General features: G+C 43.4%; 2 protein-coding genes across 2 annotated transcripts in view; both read right to left on the reverse strand.

The window, feature by feature from the left end:
• Positions 1 to 12903, reverse strand: part of LOC121543838 (voltage-dependent calcium channel gamma-7 subunit-like) — a 27689-nt gene extending 14786 nt beyond the window's left edge. The window contains exons 1-3 of the mRNA XM_041853981.2: positions 12641 to 12903; positions 1313 to 1508; positions 742 to 828 (exon numbers count right to left, since the gene is read on the reverse strand). Of these exons, the coding sequence (XP_041709915.2) occupies positions 742 to 828; positions 1313 to 1508 (283 nt within the window). The 5' untranslated portion in view covers positions 12641 to 12903. The remainder of the gene's footprint in view (positions 1 to 741; positions 829 to 1312; positions 1509 to 12640) is intronic.
• Positions 12904 to 15977: 3074 nt separating this feature from the next.
• The window catches only part of LOC121543837 (protein kinase C alpha type-like), a gene marked incomplete at its 5' end in the record, with an annotated part of 28917 nt that continues 27394 nt past the window's right edge, over positions 15978 to 17500 (reverse strand). The window contains one exon of the mRNA XM_045226598.1: positions 15978 to 17500. This exon is cut by the window's right edge and continues 1462 nt beyond it.

The raw sequence follows: 17500 nt of genomic DNA on the forward strand, positions 1-17500 counted from the left end.
GTCCGCACCATCTCTACAGGGTCACAAGTTAGAGGTCAGAGGTCATAGCAGAGATACCATGGGAAATGGAGTGGCCGTCCGCACCATCTCTACAGGGTCACAGGTTAGAGGTCAGAGGTTAGTGGTCATAGCAGAGACACCATGGGAGGAAATGGAGTGGCCGCCCGCACCATCTCTACAGGGTCACAGTGTTAGATGTCAAATGTTATGCGCTAACCATAATAGAGAGCAATAGTAATGGCGTCTTTTTGTAGGCACCAACTTCGCCATGGCTCGTTGGCCAAAGCCTATGGGGAAATTAATTGGGGTTTTGGAGGGGTTTTGGATAAACGCCAGAAATAAGGTCTGTTGTAAACGCAGGCTTAGGGAGACCTTATACGTTTTGTTCTATGAGATAATCTTCATCAGCTAACGTCACTTTTTGTGAATTTTTAAGCATTTATGTTATCATAACAAACACATAAAGTATATAAAGGCTTCATAATAATGAATAAATGTAATGTTAACTGACTGCTATTATCTCATGGATCAAAATGTATAAGATCTCCTAAGCCTGTGTTAACCCTAGACCTTATTTTCTGTGTTTATCCCAAAACCGTATTATTTTCCCATTAAGCTCCCCCATAGGAATGGCTGAACGAACCAGAGGTAACTCATTTCCGGTTTTTAGGACTAAAAGTTGGTGAGCTCTATGCTGAGTGTGCAATGTAAAGCTGTAAGAGTATGGTACAGTATACTCACTCAGAATATTAGCAGTATTCTCTGTGGTGATCTCTATCTCTGGCTCAGTGAAATACTCTGATGCCACACATCTCCCATTCTCCGTCCCTGAGAGAGAGGGGTAAGAAAAACAAGTCTGTAAAATTGAGGCTTGCATGAGAAAGAAAGAGGGAGGCAGATACATACATACAGAGGCGGACTGGGACCAAAAATCAGACCTACCATTTCTAACACACTAGACAATTTTTTTCTTTGAGGCCCCCACACCGGCACATTTTGTTATTTGAGGCCCTCATGTTTTGCCAGTTAATTATCATTTTGCGCTAAAAAATAACAAGTTAGGCTAAAAATGGACAGGGGTGATCTGGCCAGTCCGCCCACGCATATGTTAATGAAAAAAGAATACAGTATATAACATTGAGATTGTGAAGTTGCACTGATATAAGGTCAGTTTGCATTTTCCCCTAATGGTTAAGGTTCAGATTTAGAAGGGGTAAACTGATCCTAGATCAACTACGGCTAATTCTACCCGGAAGCAGATTGGTCAGGTCACTACTGCTATTGAGGGTCAGAGGTCAGGGGTCATATGTACCAGCCACGAAGCAGACCCTCCAGAGGCCAGAGTGCAGGGCCATCTTGACCTCCATGCTCTGGTTCTGCTGCAGCACGATGCCTTCCTCCATTAGCAGCCAGTAGTCTGTAGACACAGCCACACCCACCAGCAGCAGACCACACGCCCCAAACACCGTGGACAGGATGGTCAGCGCTCTGCTACTGCACGAACTCATCTAGAGACGGAGGGAGAGGGAGAGAAGAGGAGGGAGAGGGAGAGGGAGAGGGATAGGAGGGAGAAGGAGAGAGAGCAAGGATAAGTCAGACTATTGCATGAACTCTTCAGAGAGGAGAGAGAGCAAGTGAAAGAGAGAACTATTTTAATTTTAAGTCAGACTATTAGATGAAACTCATCTACAGAGAGAGAGAGAGAGAGAGCGAGAGAGAGAGAGAGAGAGAGAGAGAGAGAGAGAGAGAGAGAGAGAGAGAGAGAGAGAGAGAGAGAGAGAGAGAGAGAGAGAGAGAGAGAGAGAGAGAGAGAGAGAGAGAGAGGGAGGGAGAGAGAGAGACCTCATTCAGAAGTCATGCTGAGAGAAAGCGTTTGTTTCTCTACCACCCTGTGTAATATGAACCACTACACACCATGTCAGTGGCTACAGCAGCTTGAATACCGCACCAACAGACACGCACTGATACACACATAAGCACGCACGCACACACATACACACACAGACACACACACCAGTGAAGGCTCCTCAGAGGAGGAAGGAGAGGACCATTCTCCTCAATGAATTTCATAAGTGTTTTAATTGTAAAACATTTACAAAGTTATCCTTTTTAGATAAAACTATACTAAATATAATCACGTCACCAAATAACTGATTAAAACACTATTTTGCAAAGAAGGTCTACAGTAGCCTCAACAGCACTCTGTAGGGTAGCACCATGGTGTAGCCGGAGGACAGCTAGCTTCCGTCCTCTTCTGGGTACATTGACTTCAATACAAAACCTAGGAGGCTTATGGTTCTCTCCCCCTTCTATAGGCTTACACAGTAATTATGACAACTTCTGGAGGACGTCTTCCAGCCTATCAGAGTTCTTGCAGCATGAACTGACATGTTGTCCACCCAATCAAAGGATCAGATAATTAATCTAGTACTGAAAGCATAAGCTACAGCTAGCTAGCACTGCAGTGTATAAAATGTGGTGAGTAGTTGACTCAAAGAGAGAGAAAGACAATAGTTGAACAGTTTTGAACAAATTAATTTATTCCAAAATGAAGCTAGCAAATGCAGCTAGCTAGTTTAGCCTACTGAAACACCCTGCTCAAACAGAGGGATGCTATGTTAGCTAGCTGGCTATGACTTTCCAACACAACACTGGAACTCTTCCAAGTCAAGGTAAGCTTTTGGTATTACTAATTTACAAATTTATTGCCACCGGGGCCCACCAGCGTAACTGCTTACTGACTGTACACTAACGTTACTGCGTTAGTTCTATTAGCTATGTTGACTATGACGTTACTGTAGCTAATATGGTGACAACGATGTAGGCTGTTTGTAGAGGTTTGTCTTGTAAAAAATGTTTTGCCTGGTCACATACAGCTGATTTGTTATGCATTGAAGTCCACAAGTGAAGGGAAGAGAAGGAATACAACGTGTCTGTTATGAGAGTGAACTCTGTTTACGTGTGATCTGGGGTGTATTCATTCTGCCGATTCTGTTGAAAAACGTTTCTTAAATGGAAGCAAATTGAACAAAACGGGGATAAACATACCTGAATTTGTCCAATAGAAACTTGTTTTCAACTGTTGGACTAATGATTACATCCTATATCAGCTAGATGCAGGCAAGAGTGTGCAAGGCGGTATTGAATGTCACTGTCTGTCACCTCAAATTTGTCTCTCGACCTGTGTGTACCTACGTTGTAAACTTTCATTCATAGGCAAGGTTGTAGCAACCTCATGATGGGTTTAGGGAAAATTTGAGTATCATGTAGTAGCCTAAACCTATCACTGTTATATTGAACTGGGTGAATGGAATATGAATTAGAGTCATCCAATATGCTGCAATAGAAATAAGGCCATGCTCATGAAAAGAAAATTGTCCTCCCTCATCTTAAACGGCACTGACCACCACTGACACACACACACACCCTTACAAAAAAAATATATGAGTCAGATACATGTGGTTTTCTGACATGTGTGAAGTTCCACATGTAGATTTTTCAGGTGTTTTTCCCACATGGAAAAAAATATCCCCACGTGACATTTCTTTTCACATGTTTATTTTTCACAATTTCCAGCTACATCTGAGGGGTATTCTAGAAAGATGGTTTAACACATTCAGGATTTCCTGAACATATCAGGCTTGTCTTAACCAGATGAGGGAGTCCAGGTTTTTTTTATTCCAGAACGGCTGCTTCTCATTTAAGTTATTAGGCTAAGTGAAGCGCAGATTGGTTGATCTGACAACTAGCTCGTCCACGCAACATTCAAAAAGGTCCTCATGTCGATGACAGAAAAAAGGATCGATATGGAGTCAAAAGACAGAGCCCAATATTTCAAAAGTCTAGAACAAGAAACAATCGTAAAATACAACGAATATGTTAATATCTTTTCTCCAAAAAGTAATACATCCGCTTTCACTTTACAGAGCACTTTTATTGCAACGCTGGTGATATTAAGGGTGTGCTCGTAAATTCAATATGGAGTGCCAGAGTACACTCAGAGTGTAAATTCAGAGCGTTGTCAGATTGTCCATTCGTAAATTCAGAGCGTTTCGCTCTCGGAGCGTTCAGAGCGCACACTGGACGCCCTGGCCGAGGAGTAGGGTTGATCCGAGCGTTCTGACGTCACAACGCAGTCAAGCACCCAAGATAACTGACATAAATGAGGGACCACCTCACTCACTCTGACCATTTTACTCGCCCTATCAGAGCTGGTGAGGATGTTTTCATGTTATCTAGAGCGTTGGTGACTGTAACTTTTCTGCTGGCAACAATTTATTTACGTTTTTTTGCCGACGTTTACTGACACCGGTCATATTCAACGGGTGTTGCGCGTTCGTAAATTCATCAGTTATTCTGCACTCTGGCACACTCAGACGAGCACTCTGGAAATCGGAATAGATAGCCAGAGTGAATTTACCAAGTGTCAATTTACTAAGTGTCAAGGCTATGGCCTAATATGTAAATTGTAGTAGCCTATGTCACAATTGCAATGGTAGGCCCATTCCATAGCCTATGTAGGATGAATAATAATTTATTGAATTAATTGAGTGCATTTCATGACAACACGGGCAACAATGTGTTGTTCTATGTTTAGTTGTAACCCCATGTGAGTCAGATCATCTGACAAAATAAGTAAGGTAGGTAGCTTAGTGGTTAAGAGCGTTGTGCCAGTAACCGAAAGGTCGCTGGTTCTAATCCCCGAGCCGACTAGGTGAAAAATCTGTCGATGTGCACTTGAGCAAGGCACTTAACCCTAATTGCTCCTGTAAGTCGCTCTGGATAAGAGCGTCTGCTAAATGACCAATTTATTTATTTTATTTATTTATTTAAGTAAGGAAGATCATTGAATTTAATGACTGTTTCTGAAAATGATTTGTTTGGTCAAAGTGTAGACAACAGTATTCAATAGCTACCTGTTTGTTTATCCTGTGAAAAAAAGTTATATTCACATAGTCCCCTTAATTTGGTCCAGAGGGTCTTTGAATGGGAGATATGTGTCCCATCTATAGCACCAATGATGTTAGGAAAATCTGAATTAGGCTATTTATAATTTTTATCATGTTGCCTAGGTTTATTAATTTGAGATTAGCAAAGCATCGCTGGCAGTCAACTAACTGATCGCAGCCTACTGTACCTGCAATTCTGTAAAAGTCCTCCTTGATTATATGGACAGCTTGATGGCCAGGGAATGCAACACAGACATAAAGCGAAACCGCGTTGGGTTACATTTGCTATATATGTGTTGAGTACATTTACCAGATATATGAGTGATTGTGCGGAAACACGACAACTTTCAAAAATACATTCTTCTAAATTATCTAAAGGATGTATTCGAGGCCCAATAATTCGTTCCCGTTGTAAAGCACCGCGAACAATGCAGGCTCCGATGTCAAGTGGATTTTCCAAGAAGGGACAGGCCATAGTGACGAACAAGAATCTGATTGGCGGAGAAGTCCCGTATTTATTCGCCAGGACAGGATAATATCAATTTAACCTAGTAGGTAGAAGGTTTGCTTCAGAGCAATCGTTTCTAATACGGCTCTCTTCCAGGAGCCGGAAATTCTGAGTTTGCACAAGTTCTGGTTTGATAAATCTCGCATCAGGCTTTCTAGAATACCCCTCTGGTCTCCCATTCGGGGACCAACTAGAATACCCTTCTGGTCTCCCATTCGGGGACCAACCAGAACTGACCTGCTTAGCTTCAGAGGAAAACCAGCAGTGGGATGCAGGCTGCCGTGTTTCTGTAATGTGCTAAAACTGGAAAAACGGCTGTCAAAGCAGGCGTTTTATTTAATTGCATTTTCATAAAAAATGTTTCACTGAAAATATTTGTTTTGCAACCATTTACAAATGATTTGCTCTCGCGTTTGAAAATGTTTTCCTTGCAATATTTATTTTGCTATCAATACTTTTGGGTTTATGTTTTGCTTTCAATATCATTATTTTTGTTTGCAATACTAAGAATGTTGTTCTCAACTTCAGAAGTTTTGCTTGATATTAATTATTAATGGCACAAAAGTTACTCACTAGAGGATTGCACCGTATGTTGTTTAAAGCGGCAATCCTTAATTGAAACATTAACGAAGTGGTTTCCCCGGCACAGGTTCGGTAAAAAGCTGAGGGATCAGGCTGGAGAACTGCAACCACTCTCGAATCCATAGCCTACGCTATGGATGCAAAGACTGACCATCCATGAGATCAAAATTATACTGTTAACCTATATAGTTTTTAAACTATACAGTGTTTGTTTACATTTACTTTGTTTACAAACATTGGAGTAAATGTGGAGTTTTCTTACATGTGAAACTGAAAATTAGATTTTCACTTTCACATGTGGAATTGCAAGTTCACATGTAATAATATAATAAGCCATTTAGCAGACGCTTTTATCCAAAGCAACCTACAGTCATGCGTGCATACATTCTTTGTGTATAGGTGGTCCCGGGGATCGAACCCACTACCCTGGCATTACAAGCGCCGTGCTCTACCAGTTGAGCTACAGAGAACCACATGTGAAAAACAATCACATATGAAAGTGCAAATTAGATTTTTACATGTGATTCTACATGTGAAAGTGAGATTTTCACATGTAAACGTTTTGTAAGGCACATGTGAACTCCTGAGTGGCGCAGTGGTCTAAGGCACTGCATCGCAGTGCTAACTGTGCCACTAGAGATCCCGGCCGTGACCGGGAGACTCATGGGCGGCGCACAATTGGCCCAGCGTCGTCTAGGGTAGGGGAGGGAATGGCCGGCAGGGATGTAGCTCAGTTGATAGAGCATGGCGTTTGCAACGCCAGGGTTGTGGGTTCGATTCCCACGCAGCCGGCCATTCGCAGCCGGCCGTGACCGGGAGACTCATGGGCGGCGCACAATTGGCCCAGCGTCGTCTAGGGTAGGGGAGGGAATGGCCGGCAGGGATGTAGCTCAGTTGATAGAGCATGGCGTTTGCAACGCCAGGGTTGTGGGTTCGATTCCCACGGGGGGCCAGTATAAAAAAATATAATATGTAATCACTAACTGTAAGTCGCTCTGGATAAGAGCGTCTGCTAAATGACTAAAATGTAATGTAAATGTAAAAGGTGGCGTTAACATGTGAACTCTAAATTGAATACATGTGAAAATATGGTTTCATGTGAAATTTAAGCTCAACATGTGAAAACAGCTATTTCACCTGTGAAACTGCAAATTTGACATGTGCTTTTTTTGTAAGGGCACACAAACACGTCATGTTGTGGCTAAAGAGGAGTTAATTACACATCCATTTGGGAACCAATTGCAGAAAAGGTCGAAGGGCAGAGAGATGATGAGGGCCAAGTTAATGATCATCAACAAACACACACACACAGGTTCCATTGTGATTCAGACATTAACTTTCCAGGCCTTAGTGCTGGTTGACTGGACAACACTGCACTGCATATCCTCCCTCCCCAGTCCCCATTAAGCACGCTGTGTGTGTGTGTGTTAATTCCCGCTGTGTGTTCATTCATCACCCACTAGCGACACAATCGCCTCTTATATATTGTACACTGCTCTTGTCCATTTGTGTCCTCACATCACCCTGAAGAGTCATTTGGTCAGTGGTCCTCATTTCTGTTTCAGAGTAACTGTCTTCGTTGGAGATGAGCTTCCAGTCTATGCTCAGTTTCTCATTTATCACACTAATGGTTAAGGATAGGATTTGGAGAGGGGAAGCTGATCCTAGACCTGTGGCTACGGGCAGCTTCTATCCAGAGTGACATCAACTGCACTGAGCCCCCATCCTACTGGCAAAGCATGCTGGGAGAGAAGGCATCTCCTATGGATGTGCTTATTGTGCAGTGAATGGAGCGAATGGAGAGTGAAGGAGGGATGAATGGAGAGTGAAGGAGGGATGAATGGAGAGTGAAGGAGGGATGAATGGAAAGGAAGAGTGAATGGATCCTGGCTTTGTGAGCGAGGGATGGGAGGTTTGGAAGGGATGGAGGCAGGCAGGCGGAGAGGGACTTAAAGAGCTGGGAGAAGGGAATTAAGAATAGGGTTGAGAGAGAGACCGATTCAACAGAGGGAAACAGATAAGAAGACAAAGACAGGAAGACAGGAAGACAGGAAGGAAGGAAGAGACAGACAGTGAATGGAGGATAACTGTATGGAAATATCTAGCGAAACTCTACATGCATATGTCAATTTATACTACTGATTTGCTGTTGTGGATTATGAGGTGATCATTACTTTAGCACACTGATGAAATGGTGTTAGCTCAGGACTGTCTCCCTCCTGATTTGATATCCTTCTCTTCCTCTCCTTCTCCCTCTATTTCCAACATGTCATCGTGCTTCTTCCTTCTTTCTCCTTCCCTCGGTTTCTTTACTTCTCTTCACGTCTTCTCCTTACTTCTTCCTCCCTCTCCCTTCTTAATTTTCAGCCTCTTCCCGATGTTTCCCCCTTCCTCCTCCTTCCTCCTCCTTCCTCCTCCTTCCCGTTATTTCCTCATTGTCCTTCCGTCCCTCCCTCCTTCTATCCTCCACCATTTTCACCCAGTCATGTTTCTCTCCCTGTGTTTTCTCTCCAGTCTGTGGGGTGACTCAGTGGAGCCCCCAGAGCTGAGTGGAGTCGCATGGGGCTGTGGGGTGACTCAGCGGAGCCCCCAGAGCTGAGGGGAGTCACATGGGGCTGTGGGGTGACTCAGCGGAGCCCCCAGAGCTGAGTGGAGTCACATGGGGCTGTGGGGTGACTCAGCGGAGCCCCCAGAGCTGAGTGGAGTCACATGGGGCTGTGGGGTGACTCAGCGGAGCCCCCAGAGCTGAGTGGAGTCACATGGGGCTGTGGGGTGACTCAGCGGAGCCCCCAGAGCTGAGTGGAGTCGCATGGGGCTGTGGGGTGACTCAGCGGAGCCCCCAGAGCTGAGTGGAGTCGCATGGGGCTGTGGGGTGACTCAGCGGAGCCCCCAGAGCTGAGTGGAGTCGCATGGGGCTGTGGGGTGACTCAGCGGAGCCCCCAGAGCTGAGTGGAGTCGCATGGGGCTGTGGGGTGACTCAGCGGAGCCCCCAGAGCTGAGTGGAGTCGCATGGGGCTGTGGGGTGACTCAGCGGAGCCCCCAGAGTTGCGTGGAGTCGCATGGGGCTGTGGGGTGACACTGTGTGTGTATGTATGTGTGTGGGGGGGGACATACACCCAGGGGGAGTCAGAGAGGTCCAAGGAGAAGAGACATGATGGTAAATAATCTGGGGCTAGATAAAGAGGACCAGTCAGAGACCAGTCACAGAGGACCATACGGAGGCAAGGTCAATTCCATTCATTCACAGATACAGAGGAGAATAGAACTGACTAAAGAGAGAGATATGGAAAGAACAGGAGGAGGAATAGCTAGAAAAGAGAGAGAGGAGGAGGAGAGATAGGAGGAGTGACTAGAAGAGAGACAGAGAGGAGAGGAGGAGTGACTAGAAGAGAGACAGAGAGGAGAGGAGGATGAGAGATATGATGAGAGGATAGGAGGAGTGACTAGAAGAGAGATAGAGAGGAGAGGAGTGACTAGAAGAGAGACAGAGAGGAGGGGAGGAGTAGAGATATGATGAGAAGATAGGAGGAGTGACTAAAGGAGATGAGAGAGGTCAAAAAAAAGTAAGGGAGTAATCAAGACAAGAAGTCAGATAAGAAGAATGAATGGAAGAAATACACACAATGAGTGGTCAGTGAGGAGTCAGCACAACTCTGCAGCATTTCTAAAAGTTGTCCCCTCCCTTCTGCCCTCACTCACTTTCATTTTAGTCATTTAGCAGATGCTCTTTTCCCTCACTCCCCCTCACTGATGTGTTAGGCCTGGATAGGTAGAAGCTATATGGTGAAAACTATCACTTACTGTGAACCAGACGCCTCCGATTCACAAACAGAGGGGATAACTTTATGGAAATGATGATGATATCCCAAAATAGAGGCGATAGGACTTATCTAAACTTGGCACTCCCATGTCCTCTCTGCCAGTCAATGCCAGATGTCAGCGTGACACTCCAGAAGCGCCAGTTGACTTCAGGTCACAGCCATGGTGATGTCACTGTGCTGTCCTGCCAACTGGAATGTGCATGACAGTGCTCACATATGGTCCTTCACTAGATTATAAGTATTGTAGAAGTAATCGCCCCTCTGGGATAAATCACATTTTTTAAATGTAATTTAATTGAATATTGTGTATCTATCTGCATGGTCCCTAAGGTAACCTTCATGTATTCTTTGAAAAGAGAACACTGATGAAAGCATTGAAGCCAAAACATTGGTGAAGTGAAATGCTTTACGCTGCAATTAGGTGGAAAGTATGTCACTTTTCATCTGTCAGCAGCACCTCACTTTGAAGGGTGTGTTTGTACTCTTCACTTTGTTATAACATAAACCTCCATAGGCTATTCTCCCATAAACAGTCACTACATTGTGACAACACCATGGACTAATAATGTATCCTAGTTGAATGAATCTCAGCTTCAGTAGAGCAGTGGCAGAGAATGACCACACATTATTTTAGCAGCTTGGACAGCACTCTCATTGTCCAGTTCAGGATCCTTGGACAGCACTCTCATTGTCCAGTTCAGGATCCTTGGACAGCACTCTCATTTTCCAGTTCAGCACCTTGGACAGCACCCTCATTGTCCAGTTCAGGATCCTTGGACAGCACTCTCATTGTCCAGTTCAGGATCCTTGGACAGCACTCTCATTGTCCAGTTCAGGATCCTTGGACAGCACCCTCATTGTCCAGTTCAGGATCCTTGGACAGCACCCACATTGTCCAGCAGCACCATGGACAGCACTATTACTGTCCAGCAGCACCATGGACAGCATTCTTACTGTCCAGCAGCACCATGGACAGCACTCTTACTGTCCAGTTCAGAACTCTCACCGACCAGTTCAGCACCACGGACAGCACTTTCACTGCTTCAAGAGGTTCTCCAGAGCTTCAGGGTGTGCAGGCTTTCGCTCCATCCTATCACTAACACAGCTGTTTCAAGTAATCGTCTAATCCTGATCTTCAGTCTAGGCAATGATCTGAAGCAGGTGTCTTACTGAAGGACTGGAAGGAAAATCTGCACCCCCTCTGGAGAAACCTGTGTGAGACAGTGTGTGAAGCAGTGAGGGGTCTGTCCGTGGTGCTGAACTAATGTGAGGCCAGTCTCTGCCACTACTGCTCCCACAACTCTTTTCCATGGTGTTGTCACGATGTGGTCACTGTTCACGGCGCCTCAGGTTGAGACTCGAAGGTGGAAAACCCTTGTTTTAAAAAAGCAATTTTAAACCAGTCTTTTCTAGTTGTGTCTTTCCTAGCAGGGCCAGACAGTAATGACCCTGTAGTTTAGTCTACTAGACGAGATAGATCTGTAAAGACCTGCAGGTTCACTTCACCTGGTATACTCTCTGGAATGAGAGAGAGAGAGAGATAGAGATAGAGAGAGAGAGAGAGAGAGAGAGAGAGAGAGAGAGAGAGAGAGAGAGAGAGAGAGAGAGAGAGAAGAAGAAGAGAGAAGTGAAAAAGATGGTGAGAGAGGGAGAGAGAATAAGAAGAGATAGAAGTGAATGAGAGGGAGAGAGATTACAATGAAAATTGGAGGGCAGAATTAGCCCCTCCAGAGTTTATAAGGCAAAGAAGACAAAGTGAGAGACTGAGGCTGAAACAGATGTAGGTTAATATAGGGAAAGACCTTGGCCCAAAAAGGCAAGGAGTACCCCACGTGAACACGCATGCCCTGGGCTGGGTGCGCTCACACTGCACGCGCTAAACTAATTACTTGCAGTAACTAGGATATAACTAAGTCGCAACAAAAACTATTCCATGTCAAAATTACTCACAGGGAAAAACACAAAGACACGCTCTCTCTCTCTCGCTCTCTCTCTCTCTCTCTCTCTCTCTCTCTCTCTCACACACACACACACACACACACACACACACACACGCAGTGACTCATTCAGCAAGGACATTTAAATAATGAAATTAAGAAAGCAGTGGCCACACAGTAAAATGACAGCACATACAGACAGAGAGAGAGAGAGAGAGCGAGAGAGAGAGAGAGCGAGAGATTAAAGAATACAGTAGGTTACAAACGAATGTACATGTAATCACCATAATTTCCACCAGTAGGCTACCACCAGCGAGGTCTTCAGTTCACAAGTCCCTCTCCATCTATCTATCACCACAGCGCTCACACAATGTGTGTGTGTTTCTACTGTTTATTATAGATACGGTAGTCCCAGTTTATATCACACGACACACACAATATGCCTTAGAATGTTGTTTGGAACCCCCTCCATTGCCACACTGTCACGCGGAGAGTTTGGAATTGATAAACATAGGCAGACCAGGCGCGATAAAGAAGACTGTATCCTACAATCCGACTCAGACAAACATTAAAAGGTGTTAATGTGAGTTAGACAACATAACATAGACGTTCCAGTAACGGATTAAAGCCATCCACGACAGACATAAATCATTTTGGCGCTTTCTAAATATGATGACAACTGTCTGCGCACTGCTGGCAGATGTTCGCTACACGACACCTGAACGTGTTCAGTGAAATAGTTTATCAATCATATCCTTAATCTTATAAACCTCATGCAGTAGGGTAAAATGGTTCCGTTAAAAATGTGTTTGTATATGTTGAGTTATGAGCAAAAACACTTACCCTGGCTGCCACAGGAGTGATTTCCGAATGGCGTGCGCGTTTGACAGTAATCAAGAACCTAGCGCAAGGGAGGGTTGGCGGATATCGCAGTTCTCTTTCGCTCCCTATATCTCTCTGCCCCCTCTTTCACTCTCTCTCTCATTTGTGTGTGTTACCCGCTTACGTTCCTTTACACCTCCTCTCAATCTCCAACTCCCTCTCCTTTTCACTCACACTACCATCTCTGAGCACTGCTGCGGTGGGACTGGAACTACAGTATACCGCACAACAGGGACAGCGGGGGACTGGAGAAGAGAGAGAGAGAGTGTGAAAGGGACACGAGGAAAGAGAGAGAGAGAGAGAGAGAGAGAGAGAGAGAGAGAGAGGTGGGGGGGGGGGGGGGGGGGGGGGATGTAGAGGAAGGGAAATGCAGGGGGAGCAAACTGCAAGTTAAAGAGAATACATTTTTATTTCACCTTTATTTTGACAGGGAGTCAATGCTGAGACCAATGTCTCTTTTCCAGATGCTGTATAGCACCGCAATACACATCAAATTACAATACACACATTAAACTACACATTCATATACACAATAAAAAACACGCTAGCATACACAACAATACATGAAAACCAAAACACAATCATAAAAACAGACACATTCTTCTGAATTGCCCTAGAGGCACCAATTCCTCCAATTTTAAAGTGTATTGTAGATCATTCCACACGTAAGGTGCAAATTAAATAGAGAAATTAGTTTGGAGGTAAAGTAGACTATTACAGAAGTTTTACATAAATAATACTGTACAGTCAAATAACATTCAAGCATATTCAGGGTGATTTATGCAGCCTGTATGTGACCAGTCATTGTGGTGTAAATGTATTAAGCCATGAGTGTTCAAATTAAAGAGTGCATCATTATCACACACTACTGTTAGTGGACAGTGACCATGAATGTGTAACTACAATCTAGAGGTGCTGACAGTAGATACTAACTAGATACAGTAGATGGGAATGGTTGAACACCACTCAAATGAAATATAGCCTACTGTAACCTGCTCTCTCCATCCCTCCCTCCTCTCCATCTTGCCCCCTCCCTTTTCTCCTGTGGTCTCTGTCCCCCGTTCTATTTTTAGATGGCTGGTGGAGGAATCCTATATTTTTAGTAGCGATATCAATAGACTGCTGCACACTCTGACCTCATGGGGGAGAGAGAGCGAGAGAGAGAGAGAGAGAGAGAGAGTGAGAGAGAGGAGGAAGGTTATGTCACAAATTCAGAATGATTGACTGACCCAAGATAAGTGTGAAGTGGGTATAGGCTTTATATATCAAAGCTACCGACACAGAAACACATTCACGAAAGTCCGTTTGAATGATAAGATCAGATGTATTCGTACAGACGCAACAGTCGTCATTACACAATAAATACATCTCTATCATTAAGCTTTAACTGTAACACATACAGTCTATCATAATAGGAAAATAAACCAGAAAGGCTTGTGTGAAACACAGTGGGTCATTTTGACAGGGGGAACAGAGTGGAGGAGACAAGACACTCGTTATCTCCTGTAGAATGAAAGGAGGAAGATGAAGAAAGAGTGAAAGAGGTTCAGCACTGCAGCTAAGCAGAGAGAGAGAGAGCTAGTGAGGTGGTGGGAGGCAGAGAAAGAGAGATGAAGGACAGAGAGGTAAAAGAGAGGGTGAGTGAGAGAGGAGGGAGGTAGAGAGAGAGAGAAAAAGAGAGAAGTTGATGAGATTTTAATGTGAAGGTCAAATTGTTATAACACAGATCTCTATGGGGACATAGTACTCCCATCGTGATGGTGATGGTTTGAGTGAAGGGGGGTGAGGAGGGTGAGGAGGGGAGGTAGTGCCTGTGGGACTGCTGCAAGGGAAGGAGGAAGAGAGGAAGTGAAATTGAGACACTGAGAAGGTGGTTTTGCTGGTTCGACAACTACCACAGTAAATGAAGAGGATGTTACGTGTGTGTGCGTGTGTGCGCGTGTGTGTGTGTGTGTGTGTGTGTGTGTGTGTGTGAATGCAGGGACAGAAGATGAGAATGGCAAAAGGCTTGGGAAAGAAAAACAGGGTGCGATGGATTGATGGAACTAGAACATGTTAGTACAGACAGTACAGTGAGGGAAAAAAGTATTTGATCCCCTGCTGATTTTGTACGTTTGCCCACTGACAAAGAAATGATCAGTCTATAATTTGAATGGTAGGTTTATTTGAACAGTGAGAGACAGAATAACAACAAAAAAATCCAGAAAAACGCATGTCAAAAATGTTATAAATTGATTTGCATTTTAATGAGGGAAATAAGTATTTGACCCCCTCTCAATCAGAAAGATTTCTGGCTCCTAGGTGTCTTTTATACAGGTAACGAGCTGAGATTAGGAGCACACTCTTAAAGGGAGTGCTCCTAATCTCAGTTTGTTACCTGTATAAAAAACACCTGTCCACAGAAGCAATCAATCAATCAGATTACAAACTCTCTACCATGGCCAAGACCAAAGAGCTCTCCAAGGATGTCAGGGACAAGATTGTAGACCTACACAAGGCTGGAATGGGCTACAAGACCATCGCCAAGCAGCTTGGTGAAAAGGTGACAACAGTTGGTGCGATTATTCGCAAATGGAAGAAACACAAAAGAACTGTCAATCTCCCTCGGCCTGGGGCTCCATGCAAGATCTCACCTCGTGGAGTTGCAATAATCATGAGAACGGTGAAGAATCAGCCCAGAACTACACGGGAGGATCTTGTCAATGATCTCAACACACGGCCAAGGCAACAAAGGAGTGGCTCAAGAAGAAGCACATTAAGGTCCTGGAGTGGCCTAGCCAGTCTCCAGACCTTAATCCCATAGAAAATCTGTGGAGGGAGCTGAAGGTTCGAGTTGCCAAACGTCAGCCTCGAAACCTTAATGACTTAGAGAAGATCTGCAAAGAGGAGTGGAACAAAATCCCTCCTGAGATGTGTGCAAACCTGGTGGCCAACTACAAGAAACATCTGACCTCTGTGATTGCCAACAAGGGTTTTGCCACCAAGTACTAAGTCATGTTTTGCAGAGGGGTCAAATACTTATTTCCCTCATTAAAATGCAAATCAATTTATAACATTTTTGACATGTGTTTTTCTGGATTTTGTTGTTGTTATTCTGTCTTTCACTGTTCAAATAAACCTACCATTAAAATTATAGACTGATCATGTCTTTGTCAGTGGGCAAACGTACAAAATCAGCAGGGGATCAAATACTTTTTTCCCTCACTGTATGTTAATTACACACTACATTTACACTTTTATGATTCAAACATTTCGACAAATTAGACTCAAAAGTATTTTTCATTCTTTCCAATTCATTTTATTATGATTTTGTATGTATTCCCAATTAACAAAACATGAAATAACCCAACTAATAAATATACAGATAACAGATAAATGCATAACTTCAAATCTTCTATGATTTTAATATCTACAACTAATAGATGCAGTACAGTAGTAATGGATCTATCTATCTATCTATCTACACAAATCCCTTTCTATTTGACCTTGAACCCAAACTGACCTTGGGTGATGATGACCACTCAAACCTGGTTGACCATTTACAGTTGCCTAGAGTAACAGTTCTTAGGCCAATCAAGACTACATGTCCAGTACAGTATACAGCAGGGTTCCTCAACTGGCGGCCCGTGGTTCGAATTTGGCCCTCGGGGGATTTTATTTGGCCCTCTAAGTTTTCTGAGCTCCCCCCAAAAATTATAATAATGTATTTGAATTATTTTATTGTGGACATAAAAGACTAAAAACACCAGCAAATCAGCTCCAAGTGATTTTAATTTAGGAAATCTGTTCCAAAGTATTCCCTTATAGAGATACAGTATGTGATGGTATACAAATGTAAACAAAGTTTGAAATTATAATGTTGTAGTCAAATATTATATCCGTTTGGGCTTCTTGCAGTCAATTTGCAGTTTACAAATGATTTGTAATTATGTTTTGGCCGCCTGACCATCCACTCCAGAATAAATTGGCCCACGGCTGAATCTAGTTGATGATCCATGCTATACAGGCTTTTAGTATAGATGTTTATGCAGTGAAAAGAGACATGGGATTTGAGCTGGTACAAATTCAGTCGCTCACGGCCATGTTTGAAACCTAGTTTGACTCTGTGTATAATTTCACCAGGATTATAATAGTTCACGACTATGTTTTCATTAAGTATACAAATATTTGATTGTTTTTTTCCTAACTAATAATTTAGACTAATTCCAGTGTAACACTCAACAATCAGTGTTAAAAAATAATGGGGATCCCAGATTGAATAGAAAACAGTCCAGAACTTTGCCTGGCAACACTCTCCAGGTCAAGTATATTATAATGACAGAACATTATTATGTCATGATTATGTTTCCATGTATTGACCTGTCGTACTGCGCCCCACATTTAAACCTTATCAGTGGTGGATCAATGTCCTTACACAGCAAATTACTGTACAGTACAGTATAGTACAGTATAGTACAGTACAATATAGTACAGTACAGTCCAATACAGTACAGACCCGTACAGGGAATGTGCCAAGTAAGAATGAGGACTTGATATAATCTAATTTAAATCAAACTAAACTACTTACGTAAATCTACAAAAGATGTAACAATATTACATGCTATCTCAGATAAGATAACAATGCTATATACTAGCAGATAGCCTATAATTAGTTGGGGCTTAACAAAAAGCATTGCAGCTCACTGAATCCCAACTATGCTGAAAATGACCTAACCATGCTACCTAACTCCTAACTCACGGTGCCCCATTAATCCTTATTACGTTACCTTCTGAGTTATTTCCTGTTACTCCCTGTCACTCTGTCAATGTTTGGTGAACCTC

Source organism: Coregonus clupeaformis, chromosome 17 (genome assembly GCF_020615455.1).
Source record: "Coregonus clupeaformis isolate EN_2021a chromosome 17, ASM2061545v1, whole genome shotgun sequence".
Classification (NCBI taxonomy): Eukaryota; Metazoa; Chordata; class Actinopteri; order Salmoniformes; family Salmonidae; genus Coregonus; species Coregonus clupeaformis.